This window comes from Ipomoea triloba, chromosome 7 (genome assembly GCF_003576645.1).
Source record: "Ipomoea triloba cultivar NCNSP0323 chromosome 7, ASM357664v1".
NCBI classification, from domain to species: domain Eukaryota; kingdom Viridiplantae; phylum Streptophyta; class Magnoliopsida; order Solanales; family Convolvulaceae; genus Ipomoea; species Ipomoea triloba.
In genome coordinates, this window is record NC_044922.1 from 18,638,087 (window position 1) to 18,650,208 (window position 12,122).

At 33.8% G+C, this 12,122-nt stretch overlaps 1 protein-coding gene across 2 annotated transcripts; it reads left to right on the forward strand.

Moving 5' to 3' along the window:
- Window positions 1–5,544: 5,544 nt before the first annotated feature.
- Window positions 5,545–9,777, forward strand: LOC116026348 (transcription factor bHLH49-like). 2 transcript variants are annotated; one of them, XM_031267838.1, is made up of 9 exons: window positions 5,545–5,899; window positions 6,555–7,413; window positions 7,599–7,826; window positions 7,915–7,980; window positions 8,069–8,137; window positions 8,277–8,348; window positions 8,439–8,645; window positions 9,058–9,142; window positions 9,226–9,777. In XM_031267838.1, exons 2-9 carry the CDS (start codon window positions 6,613–6,615, stop codon window positions 9,261–9,263), a joined length of 1,566 nt encoding a protein of 521 aa, XP_031123698.1. In that variant the 5' UTR covers window positions 5,545–5,899; window positions 6,555–6,612; the 3' UTR covers window positions 9,264–9,777. The 2 variants fall into 2 exon arrangements, with proteins under 2 accessions (XP_031123698.1, XP_031123699.1); XM_031267839.1 differs by having other exon boundaries at window positions 6,612–7,413.
- Window positions 9,778–12,122: the final 2,345 nt, after the last annotated feature.

Consider the following 12,122-nt stretch of genomic DNA (forward strand, 5'->3'; position numbering starts at 1 on the left):
TGCAAGAACTAAACTTGTAATATTATGATACGATAATCTTGCTTTACAGATGATGTTAATTATTATTAATACAATCTTGACAATTTAACAAGTTAAAACTCGTAATCTCTATTATAAATTAAATGTTTAATAAAAGGCAAGTAAAAAAAGAGGGAGCTAGAGAGAGATGATGATGATAAGTTGATAAGTGATAATTAAAGAAGAACGTTCAAGTTTCTTGCAGTTTGACTCTGTTGGGTATATCCAGAATGCCAGCTATGGTATCAAAAGTTTCACTTTCAGTTTCTGTTAGAGAAATTGAAAATTGAAGGGGGGAAAAAGTAGAAAATATGTTTACATGTATAGTTATCCAATTTCAAATTAGATATAAATACAAAACTGAAAAATTAATATAAACGGAGCCTAAACTTCTGAAATTATAAAAGAAAAAAATAATCAAATAAACCGGCTCTTGAACTAGTAATAATAATACAATTAGGTCACTGAATTTAAAAAAGTTTCAATTAGACTTGTGCACTTAGCTTGTAAGCAAAGTGTAATTAAAGCACTAAACTTGTAAAAAAAAAAAAAGTATAATTAACACTTTTAACAAGTTACCATCATGTATAGGCATTGAGCTATGTATTTTTACAATTGATAAGGTGTAACAACAACAACAGCAACAACAGCAGCAACAACAACAACAACAGCAACAGCAACAACAACAGCAACAGCAGCAGCAACAACAACAATAACAATAATAATAATAATATGATTTTGATAGATAATATATTGTAGGCAACATTAAAAAAAAAAAAAAAAAAAAAAAAAAAAAAAAAAAAAAAAAAAAAACAAAAAAAAAACAAAAAAAAAAAAAAAAAANTATATTATTTTGTAATGTGCTGTTAGTATATTAAAAATGTATTTTTTGTTATGGTCCACACAATAATTGTCGGGAACAGATTCATAGGGTCCAAAATATCGTTTAATGAAGTCAAGAAACTGAGTTATAAAAATATGTGCGCAAAAGAGGCAAATTGATAGATCATGATTCTTATACTTAAAATTTACGAGTTTGATTATCGTTAAAACTCCATACAATTTTAGATAAAGACCGCAAATTCCTTCATAACCAAAAAATAAATTTTTAACCGACGAGATTATATCTAGAATTTTCTTTAACATTATTTACCATCATTAAATTAAATATATATTTGCCCAGACTTATAGCATGGATACAGATTGGCAAAAAATGACACATCCTTCGACGTGGCAACACCCAATTTGTACTGCTGCTTGGGGTCGAGGTTTTGTGATTGGAAGAAAAAGCATCAAGGAATATAATCTCTTTGGACTATTCTCGTATGAATTTTTGTTTATGGATTCTTGTATCTGGGAGGTCGTACCACGTACGTATTATGTTAGGGATTTATTAAACAAATAATAATAATAATTATTATTATTTAAAAAAAAAAAAAAGAATTGTTGAAAGCACATAGTAAAACCAACCCAATCAATACAAATCATTTTTCACCTCTTACATTGCCTAGATTACACACAATCTTTAACGCATAGTATATTAAGAATCTGTAAAGCATGAGATTCCATTACTATGAAGCTTAGATCTCTGTGGACTGTGATTACAATTCCCAAGGCCAACTAATAATGGCATAAGAGAAAGAAAGCAAGAAGGGTCAAGGGTGGACAGGCCATTAACAGTCTAGCATTTTTGTTAAAACTATAAAATAATTAAATTATTCCCCACAAAAAAATATCACATTTGACTTGGCATTTTGTGATTTGTTGATTTGTTAAGTTATATAATTATTTTATTAAACTATTACCTAACTACTCCATATTATGTAAACAGTTTTTACTAACTGTGGAGCAAAATCCAATTTCAGTATAATAATCTACAAACCACACAAGAGAGATATATAAATTCTAAGGGGAAAACTTATACGATAAAAGAATGTTTGCAAGAACTAAACTTGTAATATTATGATACGATAATCTTGCTTTACAGATGATGTTAATTATTATTAATACAATCTTGACAATTTAACAAGTTAAAACTCGTAATCTCTATTATAAATTAAATGTTTAATAAAAGGCAAGTAAAAAAAGAGGGAGCTAGAGAGAGATGATGATGATAAGTTGATAAGTGATAATTAAAGAAGAACGTTCAAGTTTCTTGCAGTTTGACTCTGTTGGGTATATCCAGAATGCCAGCTATGGTATCAAAAGTTTCACTTTCAGTTTCTGTTAGAGAAATTGAAAATTGAAGGGGGGAAAAAGTAGAAAATATGTTTACATGTATAGTTATCCAATTTCAAATTAGATATAAATACAAAACTGAAAAATTAATATAAACGGAGCCTAAACTTCTGAAATTATAAAAGAAAAAAATAATCAAATAAACCGGCTCTTGAACTAGTAATAATAATACAATTAGGTCACTGAATTTAAAAAAGTTTCAATTAGACTTGTGCACTTAGCTTGTAAGCAAAGTGTAATTAAAGCACTAAACTTGTAAAAAAAAAAAAAGTATAATTAACACTTTTAACAAGTTACCATCATGTATAGGCATTGAGCTATGTATTTTTACAATTGATAAGGTGTAACAACAACAACAGCAACAACAGCAGCAACAACAACAACAACAGCAACAGCAACAACAACAGCAACAGCAGCAGCAACAACAACAATAACAATAATAATAATAATATGATTTTGATAGATAATATATTGTAGGCAACATTAAAAAAAAAAAAAAAAAAAAAAACAATCATAACGTTAGTACCAACCTACAGAGAATCTCAAAGCATGAATAATAATGATATCATAAAAGTTAGTGAAAAAAATCTACACCAGAATTGCTGTCATAAAAGACATTGACTCCATGTCTCTCCATGCTGCAAAAATACTGAATGCCATCCCAAACCTGGCAAACCATAAAGACTTATCATGCAACAACCTCTACATACTTTCATTTTCTTAAAAGAAAACATTTTAACCTTATAGCACATATATCAACTCGCAGCCAAGAAAATGTTTAATTCAACTTTACAATTGTATTAACAGTTTACTTACCAACTATTCTAAATTGTTAGGTTTATTTGTTACAGCCGATCTTAAGAGTAGCTGAACTAAATAAATTTTTACGAAATTCAAAGCAATGACATGGAGTTTGGTTTGTAGCAACAAAGTACTTGCGCGTACAAAAGTATGAAAGTTGACATCTTTAAAAAAAAGAGCAATGTTGCAGAAAGCACAAGGCGCTAGTTGGGCGCTTGGGGGCGCCTAGCGCCTAGAGTTCCTAGGCGCCACCTAAGCAGCCGAGTAATTTGAGTATATTGTCTCCACTTTTCACACCCAAGGCTAGGAGTTGTTAGACTATTATAATCTACAAACTTGTCAAATGCATATGTTAAAATGGTTAGTTGAGTACATGACTGGAGAAATATAGAAGAGGAGTACTTGATGAAGCAAAAAAACCACTCGGCCAAGTTAGGCGCCCAAATCGGTGCCTAGGGCGCCTAGTCAGTGCCTAGGCGGTCGCCTAGGCCGATTTTTACAACAATGAAAAAAATTAATAAATGTGCACTGATAAACCTTATGTGATGGACTTAGTTCGATTGAAAAAAAGGTGACATTTTGGTACAAAAATCATGCTTTACACACTTAGACACATCTTTAATGGCTTTAGTTAATCTATTAAATATATAAAGTTAACAATTAAAATTATAAAAGGGACGAATTTATTGTGCAGTTAATGCAAAAATATAAAAGTGGGAAGGCCAGAGAAACAAGAGGAAGTAAAGGGAAAAAAAAACATTTGCTTGCACACCAACATTTTCTTCTACACTAATATTTGTAATTCTCTTGTTGCCAAGATTTTTGGCAAAGTGAATGGTAGCATACAGACCTAATATAATGTAGGCACACATAAGACCTCCACTAGAAGCAACCCAAATCATCAAGTGGTCATAAAGGCCTAAAGGTGTGAAAACAAGCTATAAACTAGGTGTCTTGACCATATATACTTATTACCAACATTAATATTACTATAACCTCTTCTCCCTAGGTGCAATAAAGGACCATATCATGAGGATAAAACATTAATGTCTGCATATAGTTGGCATTGCCAGTTGCTACATTTTTTATTTGCCCCTATCACTATATTATTTTCTTTAAAAAAAAACGATGTTGCCACATAAATATTCCAGTTTCGTTGGACTAATTTTAAAAACTCATTAGCTGTGTCTATAGTTCATAAGAAGGTAAGTTGAACATGTTTAGCTTCGAGATCGAAATCAAACTGTACACTTTTATGCACAAGAGGCTTAGCTTAAGCTCAATCTAAAAAAAGCTCAATCTAAAAGAACTCACACCTAATGTCCATGAGTTTTAAATGCTTCTCAACCGTTGGACCACTACTATGGGAGCTTTAATTTATAACAATAACATTATATTACTCACAATGGATGCATACTATTTTTGTCCTTCTTTTCATGAGATTGTAGTTTTGGTGATTTATGTTCGTCAACTTGTTAACAAAGATGTTAATGATTAAAAACTGTAATTTTGTGGATTATTAACTAACACGATCCACACATGCAATGCAAATGTGATCGATTTTAATGGCCTCTCTTAGTGAGTAACAAAAACATTCACCTTATGAAAAATTAAAGGATAAATAATGTTTATCAGTTTATGACAACAAATAATGGATTGGAATTGTTATTTTTTTTTATAAATTTAAAGAAGAAAAAGTTATATTCCTTAGTATGTAATAACATCAATCTATATATGTGTGTGTGTGTGTGTTTGTGTGTTAATAATGATGTGCCATATTAACAAAGAATTATGAATCAAAACATCTTTTCAATAATTGTAAAATTGTGCTAGTGCAAATGGAGAAAAATGTAAATTAGTCTCATAGTAGTATCGATATTAAATATTGTATTAAAAAAAACAAAAACAAAAACTTTGTTTACCATTGAAATTTTTACAATATATCATTGAATCTAGTGCAATTTACTTATTTTCCTGTATAATTTGTGTGCTATTACATAAAACTTATAAGAATGAAATTTTTACTTAGTACATTTTCAGATAATAACTACATCTTTTTCTCGTCTTAAAAAAATAAAACAATATAACAAAATAAGTAATTCATGACATATGAGGGGATGGGCTCATATTCATTAGATAAATTAAATTTTCTAGTTTGAGCTTATTATTTTAGTACATCTCATTTAGACATTTTTTTAAAAAAATTTCTGACTTCAATTTAATGAGTTGTGCCCATTCCCATGATGATTGATGATGTTTAATCTTGAAAAGAAAGATTTGGGTACGGTTTGTAGTTTGTACAGATGCAGTGTGAAAGTACTAAATGGTGAAATACTCTCCAAGTTTTATACTTTTATACTTTGGTACAGCAATAAACATATAATTAATTAAAGAGACAAATAAAATAATTCTGCAGTATTTAAATTATTGTATGAAATGTTCTACAGTTGTAATAGGCGGTGGTTAATCAAGATTCAAGAGAGCTCTCTTTTGTTATTGCCGGCGTGGGGATATAAATGCAGTCTGGACCTTTGTTCTGAAGCTTTCTTCTTCACCTCCTTCAATTTCCCATTTCTCTCTCTCTCTCTCTTCACTGTGATTTCTAATATTTCTCTCTCTCTCTTTTCCTCTCTGTCAATCTTTATTAATTTCTTGGGTGTTTATTTTCTTGATAGAGTGACAGGACCTAGCAGAGTATGAACTGTGAACAAAGTCCCCACTCCCCAGAGCCTAAATTCAAGAGATTTTGTTGTATTTTCTCTCCATTTTTCCCCTTTTCTTGAGTAAAACCTTCAAAGAATGTCTTGCAGAGAACCAAAAGTAGCAAACAATCTGAAATAAGGTATCTTTCTTCTTTATTTGTGTTTCAGAAGTTGGGTTGGAGGGTTGGTCAGTTTTTGCTGTGACTGAGGTTTTGTTTTGTGATGAAATTAATGTCACTGCTTCATTTGATTGCCAGTTTCCCTACACTTTCTTCTGCTCTTTTTTGAACTGGGTTTCCATTTTTCTTGCTTGCCCTCGTTCTGTCAATCAGGAACCAACTGAGCTACCCGAGCGGGTTTCCATTTTTCTTGGACTTGAATCAATGGGTTCCTGTGATTAAGGATGGGAAACAAATGCTGACACTTGTACAACCTTAAAAACTAAAACTTTGGTGCATGGTTGGTTTACTCAAAATTTTCTTGCATTTTTAGCTGTGAAATGGAATGGGAGAGGCTATTCTAGGCCATATTGGCTGTTTCCTCTGAGTTGTGTATTGTTGGATTGCTTCAAGAAATCTAGATGACATTTAAAATGGAGAAGTAGATAATCTGGTTGGAAATAGTGTGTAAAGGTTAAAATTTTGTGCTGTTCAATTTCCCCAACTTGTTGGCTGGTTGTTAAAAGTATTTTTTTTTTCTTGGGGGAAATGCTGAAAATTGGGGACTTTGTTGTTTGTCCTGGAATCTTTAGTTTGATGCCTTGAGGGTTTTGTTTTGTTTTTCTTGTTTTTATAGCTGTGATTTCCTGGAAGGGAGAGGATTTTGTTTCTGAAATTTGCTACTGTTTTCAAGAATGGATAAGGGTGGCAAGGATGAGGCCATGGGAGCAAAGAGAGGTGATGATGCTATGAGCTTTCAGTCAGCAAATGTGTCATCTGAGTGGCAAATGAATGGTTCCAATCTCGCGAATACGCCTATTGGAATGATTCCCAGTAGCAATCCAATGATGGTGGATGCGTTTTGCCTGAATGTTTGGGATCAATCTGCAAGTTCAGCAAGCTTAGGCTTTTGTGATGCTAATAATGTTCATAGCAATGTTAGCACTTCTAGCCCATTTGGAGCTGGAACAAGTGGGCTCACCGCCTTAAGAGGCAGTGTCGATAGAGGCGTTGGTATGGCGTGGCATCCAGCTAACACGGTGTTGAAAACGGGGATGCTTCTGCCTACTGCTCCTGCAGTGGTTCCTCCAAATTTGCCTCAGTTCCCAGCTGATTCCGATTTTCTCCAAAGGGCAGCACGGTTCTCGTGCTTCAGTGGAGGAAACTTGGGCGATATGATGAACCCCTTTGAGTCTCTGAGTCCTTATTGTAGAGGCTTAACACCAACTCAAAGGCCTCAACAGGTGTTTGTAGGTAATGGACTAAAACCTGCACCAGCGGGTGAAATTTCAAACGGGGCTGCTGATGGTAGCCCGCTAAATAACGATAGCGTGATTGAATATGCTGTTGGATCTAGAAATAGTGCAAAAGAAGGCGGGGGAGCCTTTGGAAATGAACCTAACGAGCCCGAATGTAGTAGCCGTGGTGGCCTTGATGTATCAGAGGGTGCAGGGGGAGAGTCTTCTGCCTCAAAGAAAAGGAAAAGAAGTGGGCAGGTATGACACTATTGCTTTGTTTCATCTTTGCCCTATAACAAATCCCGTTATCGATATATAGGCCCTGTATGGTAAATGACTGTTAGCTGATTAGGTTAGAAGGTATGACTAGTTGATAATATTAGCTGATTGTATGACAGTCTTCCAAAACGCCCAGTTCAAATGGTAATGTCTTTGCTGTGCAGGACGCTGAAACCGATCAAAACAAGGGAACTCCACCACCAGCTGAAGCAGCAACAGATCAGACTGATAACCAGCAGAAAGGAGATCAAAACGTGACCGCAACTCCCAGCAAGCCAGGCGGTAAAGGCGGTAAGCAGGGGTCCCAAGCTTCAGATAATCCTAAAGAAGATTACATCCACATTCGGGCTAGGAGAGGCCAGGCCACGAATAGCCACAGTCTTGCAGAAAGAGTAAGGCTGCTTATACGTTTTGAGTGGTCGTGAGATCTGTCATATGTTCTCTGTTCCTTAATTGCACAAATTCGTCTAATAATGATAGGTTAGGAGGGAGAAAATCAGTGAAAGAATGAAATTTCTTCAGGATCTCGTGCCCGGTTGTAACAAGGTTCGTTTTTTGTCTCAATTTCAATCCTACTGGCAGTAGAATTTTATACACGGTTCCACGATTCTTAGTAAAAATGGCAATCTTGCAGGTCACTGGCAAAGCAGTAATGCTTGATGAAATCATTAATTATGTACAGTCGCTCCAACGACAGGTTGAGGTATGCAAAACTAGCTATTGGTTTAAATTTTCGTTTCTTCCCCAATCTTTTCAACATTTACTATTCCTGTAAATAAACCTCTCAAGATGTTATCTTTGAAACGAAGTGATAAGAAGTTAGTGAACTCTGTTGCTTTCAGTTCTTGTCAATGAAGCTTGCAACAGTAAACCCGCGGCTCGAGTTCAACATTGATGGTCTCCTTGCAAAAGATGTAAGAAAACGCCATGTCCAAGAATTGTATGTCACACGAGAATGTTTGCCATTCTAATGCTTGAATAATACTCGTTTACCTCGACTGCAGATCCTCCAGTCCAGGGCTGGTCCTTCGTCTTCTCTGTTGTCTTTTCCACATGATATGACTATGCCTTATCCACCAGTACACCATCCACCATCAATGCTGATTCAAGCAGGCCTTCCTAGCCTGGGAAGTTCTGCAGATGCAATACGAAGAACCATCAACTCACACTTGGCAACCGCGAGTGGGAGCTTCAAGGAGCCTACGCCTCAGGTATGATATTGTTAGGATCAAACGCTTACTACTACACCAAAAGATATATCTTGTAGCGAAGTCGCAACTTTATTTCCTTATACTGCCACATTTTTGAGAGAGTGTTGGACTTGGCCCTTCAGGCCTAGCCTCCGCTCAACAATCCCTAGCCACCTGGTGCTGGACTTGACCCTTCAGGCTTAGCCTCCACTCAACAATCCCCTAGCCACCTGGTGCTGGACTTGGCCTTCACCAGCCTCCGTCCAACAAATATATTTTTGAAAATTTTAATGTATCCCACACAGCATATTCTTCCAAATCTGTGCATACTGCAATGGTCAGATTGAACACTATGCTTCCAAGTTCCAACCGAAGTCTACAAACTATAGCTTTGCTTTCTAATCAAACTATGCATACATACACGCTAATACAGGTACCTAGTATGTGGGACGATGAGCTCCATAACGTTGTCCAAATGGGCTTCAATCCAAGCGCTCCCCTCGACAGCCAAGATATAGGTACTATTTCACATCAAATGCTCCCCCGTCTTTATCCTTTTACCCCGAGCAACGAACTATAAATCTAGTTTCTGCATTTGTAGGTTCTCTACCACCTGGCCATATGAAATCTGAGCCCTGAACTATTTTTCCTGCAATATCTATTAGCTACACTTCATTGAATCCCTTTGCACCTAAGTTATCTTCAGGGATTGAATAAACAGCAGATCATTTCTTCTGTGTATACCGAGAGTCACTATAGGAGGTTGGTTGAAATTTGCTTGATCAGTTTTACATCCTGAGAAGATTATTTTCGAGTTATGATGCAAAGAAACGTTTCTACTCGATTATCCTATATATTGGGCACACGAAAGTGAAAAATCACGAGGTTTTCATCACGAAAAGAACGTTATGCCCCCGGACATGTACCCGGATCGATGCGTGGAACATACAAGAGATACATACTCATGTAAATTTCAGTTGTGAATTTGTCAGAAAAAAACAAAAAAGGCTTCTTAGCTTCTCCTTCTTCTGATTTTACTTGGAGGAATATAATGAAGATGAATGAGATTACATCTCCTTTTATTGTCAATATACAATAGTGTTATTCCTTTTGTTATTGAAGCTGTATGGTGTTTTGATCTTGTCACCTTGTACATTGAATGTTTTCATTATCATAAACAACTGTGCTTCAATAGCTCTAACCCAATGGGTAGCTTAAGTGGCAAGTGAACTCTCTTATTGTTAGGGAGCGTTTGGTTCACGGAATCTTGGATTGCCCCAGGTAATAGGATTACCACCAGGAAGGTAATGTGAGATTTTGGGAATGTAAGATTACTGATGTGTTTGGTTTGGATTGTGAAATATAATATTACTTTGTTTAGTTAAGGGTTATATTTCAGGTTATATGGATCAATTTACTATAATGTCCTTTATATATGTGTGTGTGTGTCTTTATTGTGTGTATTTATTTATTTATATGTATGAATGTATCGATGCTTAATATTAAAAAAATAAATATATAAATATACACACATGTATATTTGATTATATAAACATGTATTTATTTTATATATGTTATTGCGTTATTGTTATTGTTATTATTATTATTATTATTAGTATTATAAAAGGATTAGTTAACAAGGGCAAAGTTGGAATAATTCAAGGTAATCTAAGATTACCTAAAAAAACGGGGGTAATCACATTACCTTGAAACATTACCTTGAAACATTACCGCCACATCAGTTTTGAGGTAATATAACATTACTAGGTAATCTCACAACTTGAACCAAACAAGGTAATATAACATTACCAGACTGAGATTACCTAGGTAATCTCAGATGACCTGAACCAAACGACCCCTTATTGTTATTGTTATTGTCAGTTGCATAGAAAGAATGAAAATTTTGTTGTTGAAAATTTAAGCAAATATGATATACCTATATAGAATACAAATTTTGTTGTTGGGAACACACTGATCAAATTTAAATTTTGTTTTTGAAAATTTATGTAACATGCTATAAATAAACACTAGAATTGGATATAAAACAATAAATTAAAATAGATAAGAGAGTTTTGAGAAAATATACTTGACTGAAGTTATTGATTGACATTATGTGTAGAGAGTAGAAGAAGACACACTATGATCGAGAGTGATGTCAAACATCAATTTTATGTTTTAAAAGAAAAAAGAGAGGGGTAATTTTCTCAAGATTATTCTTTTTTCTTCCTAAAAATCATGAATTTGAAGACTCGAGTAAGGAAATGAGATTCTAATTCCATGAAGATGAGAGAATTGCAATTTCACGAGTTAATTCCATTTTTTGTCCTAGATTTATAGGTGACAATTCACTTTTAGTCATTTTTTATTAGAACATCTTCAATTGATCCTAGTATTATTGTGGCATGACCATTTTTAGTCCTCCACTAACAAAATCGTTAAAATATCGTTAAATACAAAGAAATTTCAATCTTTTTTATACAAAGCATGTTGAACCGCTATATTTTTTATGTTTATTTTTTTGAAAACATCAATAATTGAAGACCAACATGTTCTTGTATATAACGATAAACTATTTTGTTGATAAAGGACCAAAAATGGTCATGCCACAATAATACTAGGACCAAAAGTAGATGTTTTAATAAAAAGGACTAAAAGTGTACTGTCACCTATAAATTTAGGACCAAAAATGGAATCAACTCCAATTTCATCATATCCAACCAAATGAAGAAATTTGCTTGTCTTAGAATGAAATTGTAATTCCTTCCAATCAAACACCTCGTTATGTGACTTCAATATTGTAAGGTTTTTTTCTTTTTTAATCACAATTGATCCTGACTCGAGCTAACATTCTATTACTGATTGATAGTGTCGCTGATATTAACCTCAAAGGGTTGATAAATTAGGTCAAAGTACTTATGAGATACCTATATACTTGTTTAATTTTCGTCTTTGTACTTTAATTTTGTTCAATTCAGTTCATATACTTTTGAAAGTGGTACAATTAAGGACAATAGCTGACATGATGCTACCATCATCTCTGTCACGTCATGATACTTACATGTCAACTTAAATATTGACTGCCGAGAGGTTGGAGGTTCGATCCTCAAACCCCTGGGTTTGAACCGATCAGCTATGGGTAACCTAGACTGGTTTACCTCCGTGTGGTCCTTTGCCGACTAGGGTCACAGGCGAGGAGAAAACCTCATTAAAAGAACTTAAATATTATTTTATAAATACTTAAAATTAATTATTTTTACTACCAATATATTACATTAATATGTCTAAAATAATTAAAATATATGTTTGCAAAACAAACACTATCCATGACCACTTTACTACACACTTATCTTGTTATTTTCTTGCAAAGTATGATTCAATACCATTATAAAACAGATTTGTAAAATTTTTTATTTGTATTAAGAAGTTTCATAAGAAAAAGAATATATTGATATAAAAAATAATTTGATCTATATAGATTTAAAAAATAAAAATGAAGAT

Excerpts from the sequence above, each read along its gene's own strand:
- LOC116026348 (XM_031267838.1), top strand. The coding sequence starts at position 6,613 with ATGGATAAGGGTGGCAAGGATGAGGCCATGGGAGCAAAGAGAGGTGAT. Across the intron at positions 7,827-7,914 it reads GCCACAGTCTTGCAGAAAGA|GTTAGGAGGGAGAAAATCAG; the intron begins GTAAGGCTGCTT and ends TAATAATGATAG. Across the intron at positions 8,646-9,057 it reads TCAAGGAGCCTACGCCTCAG|GTACCTAGTATGTGGGACGA; the intron begins GTATGATATTGT and ends ACGCTAATACAG.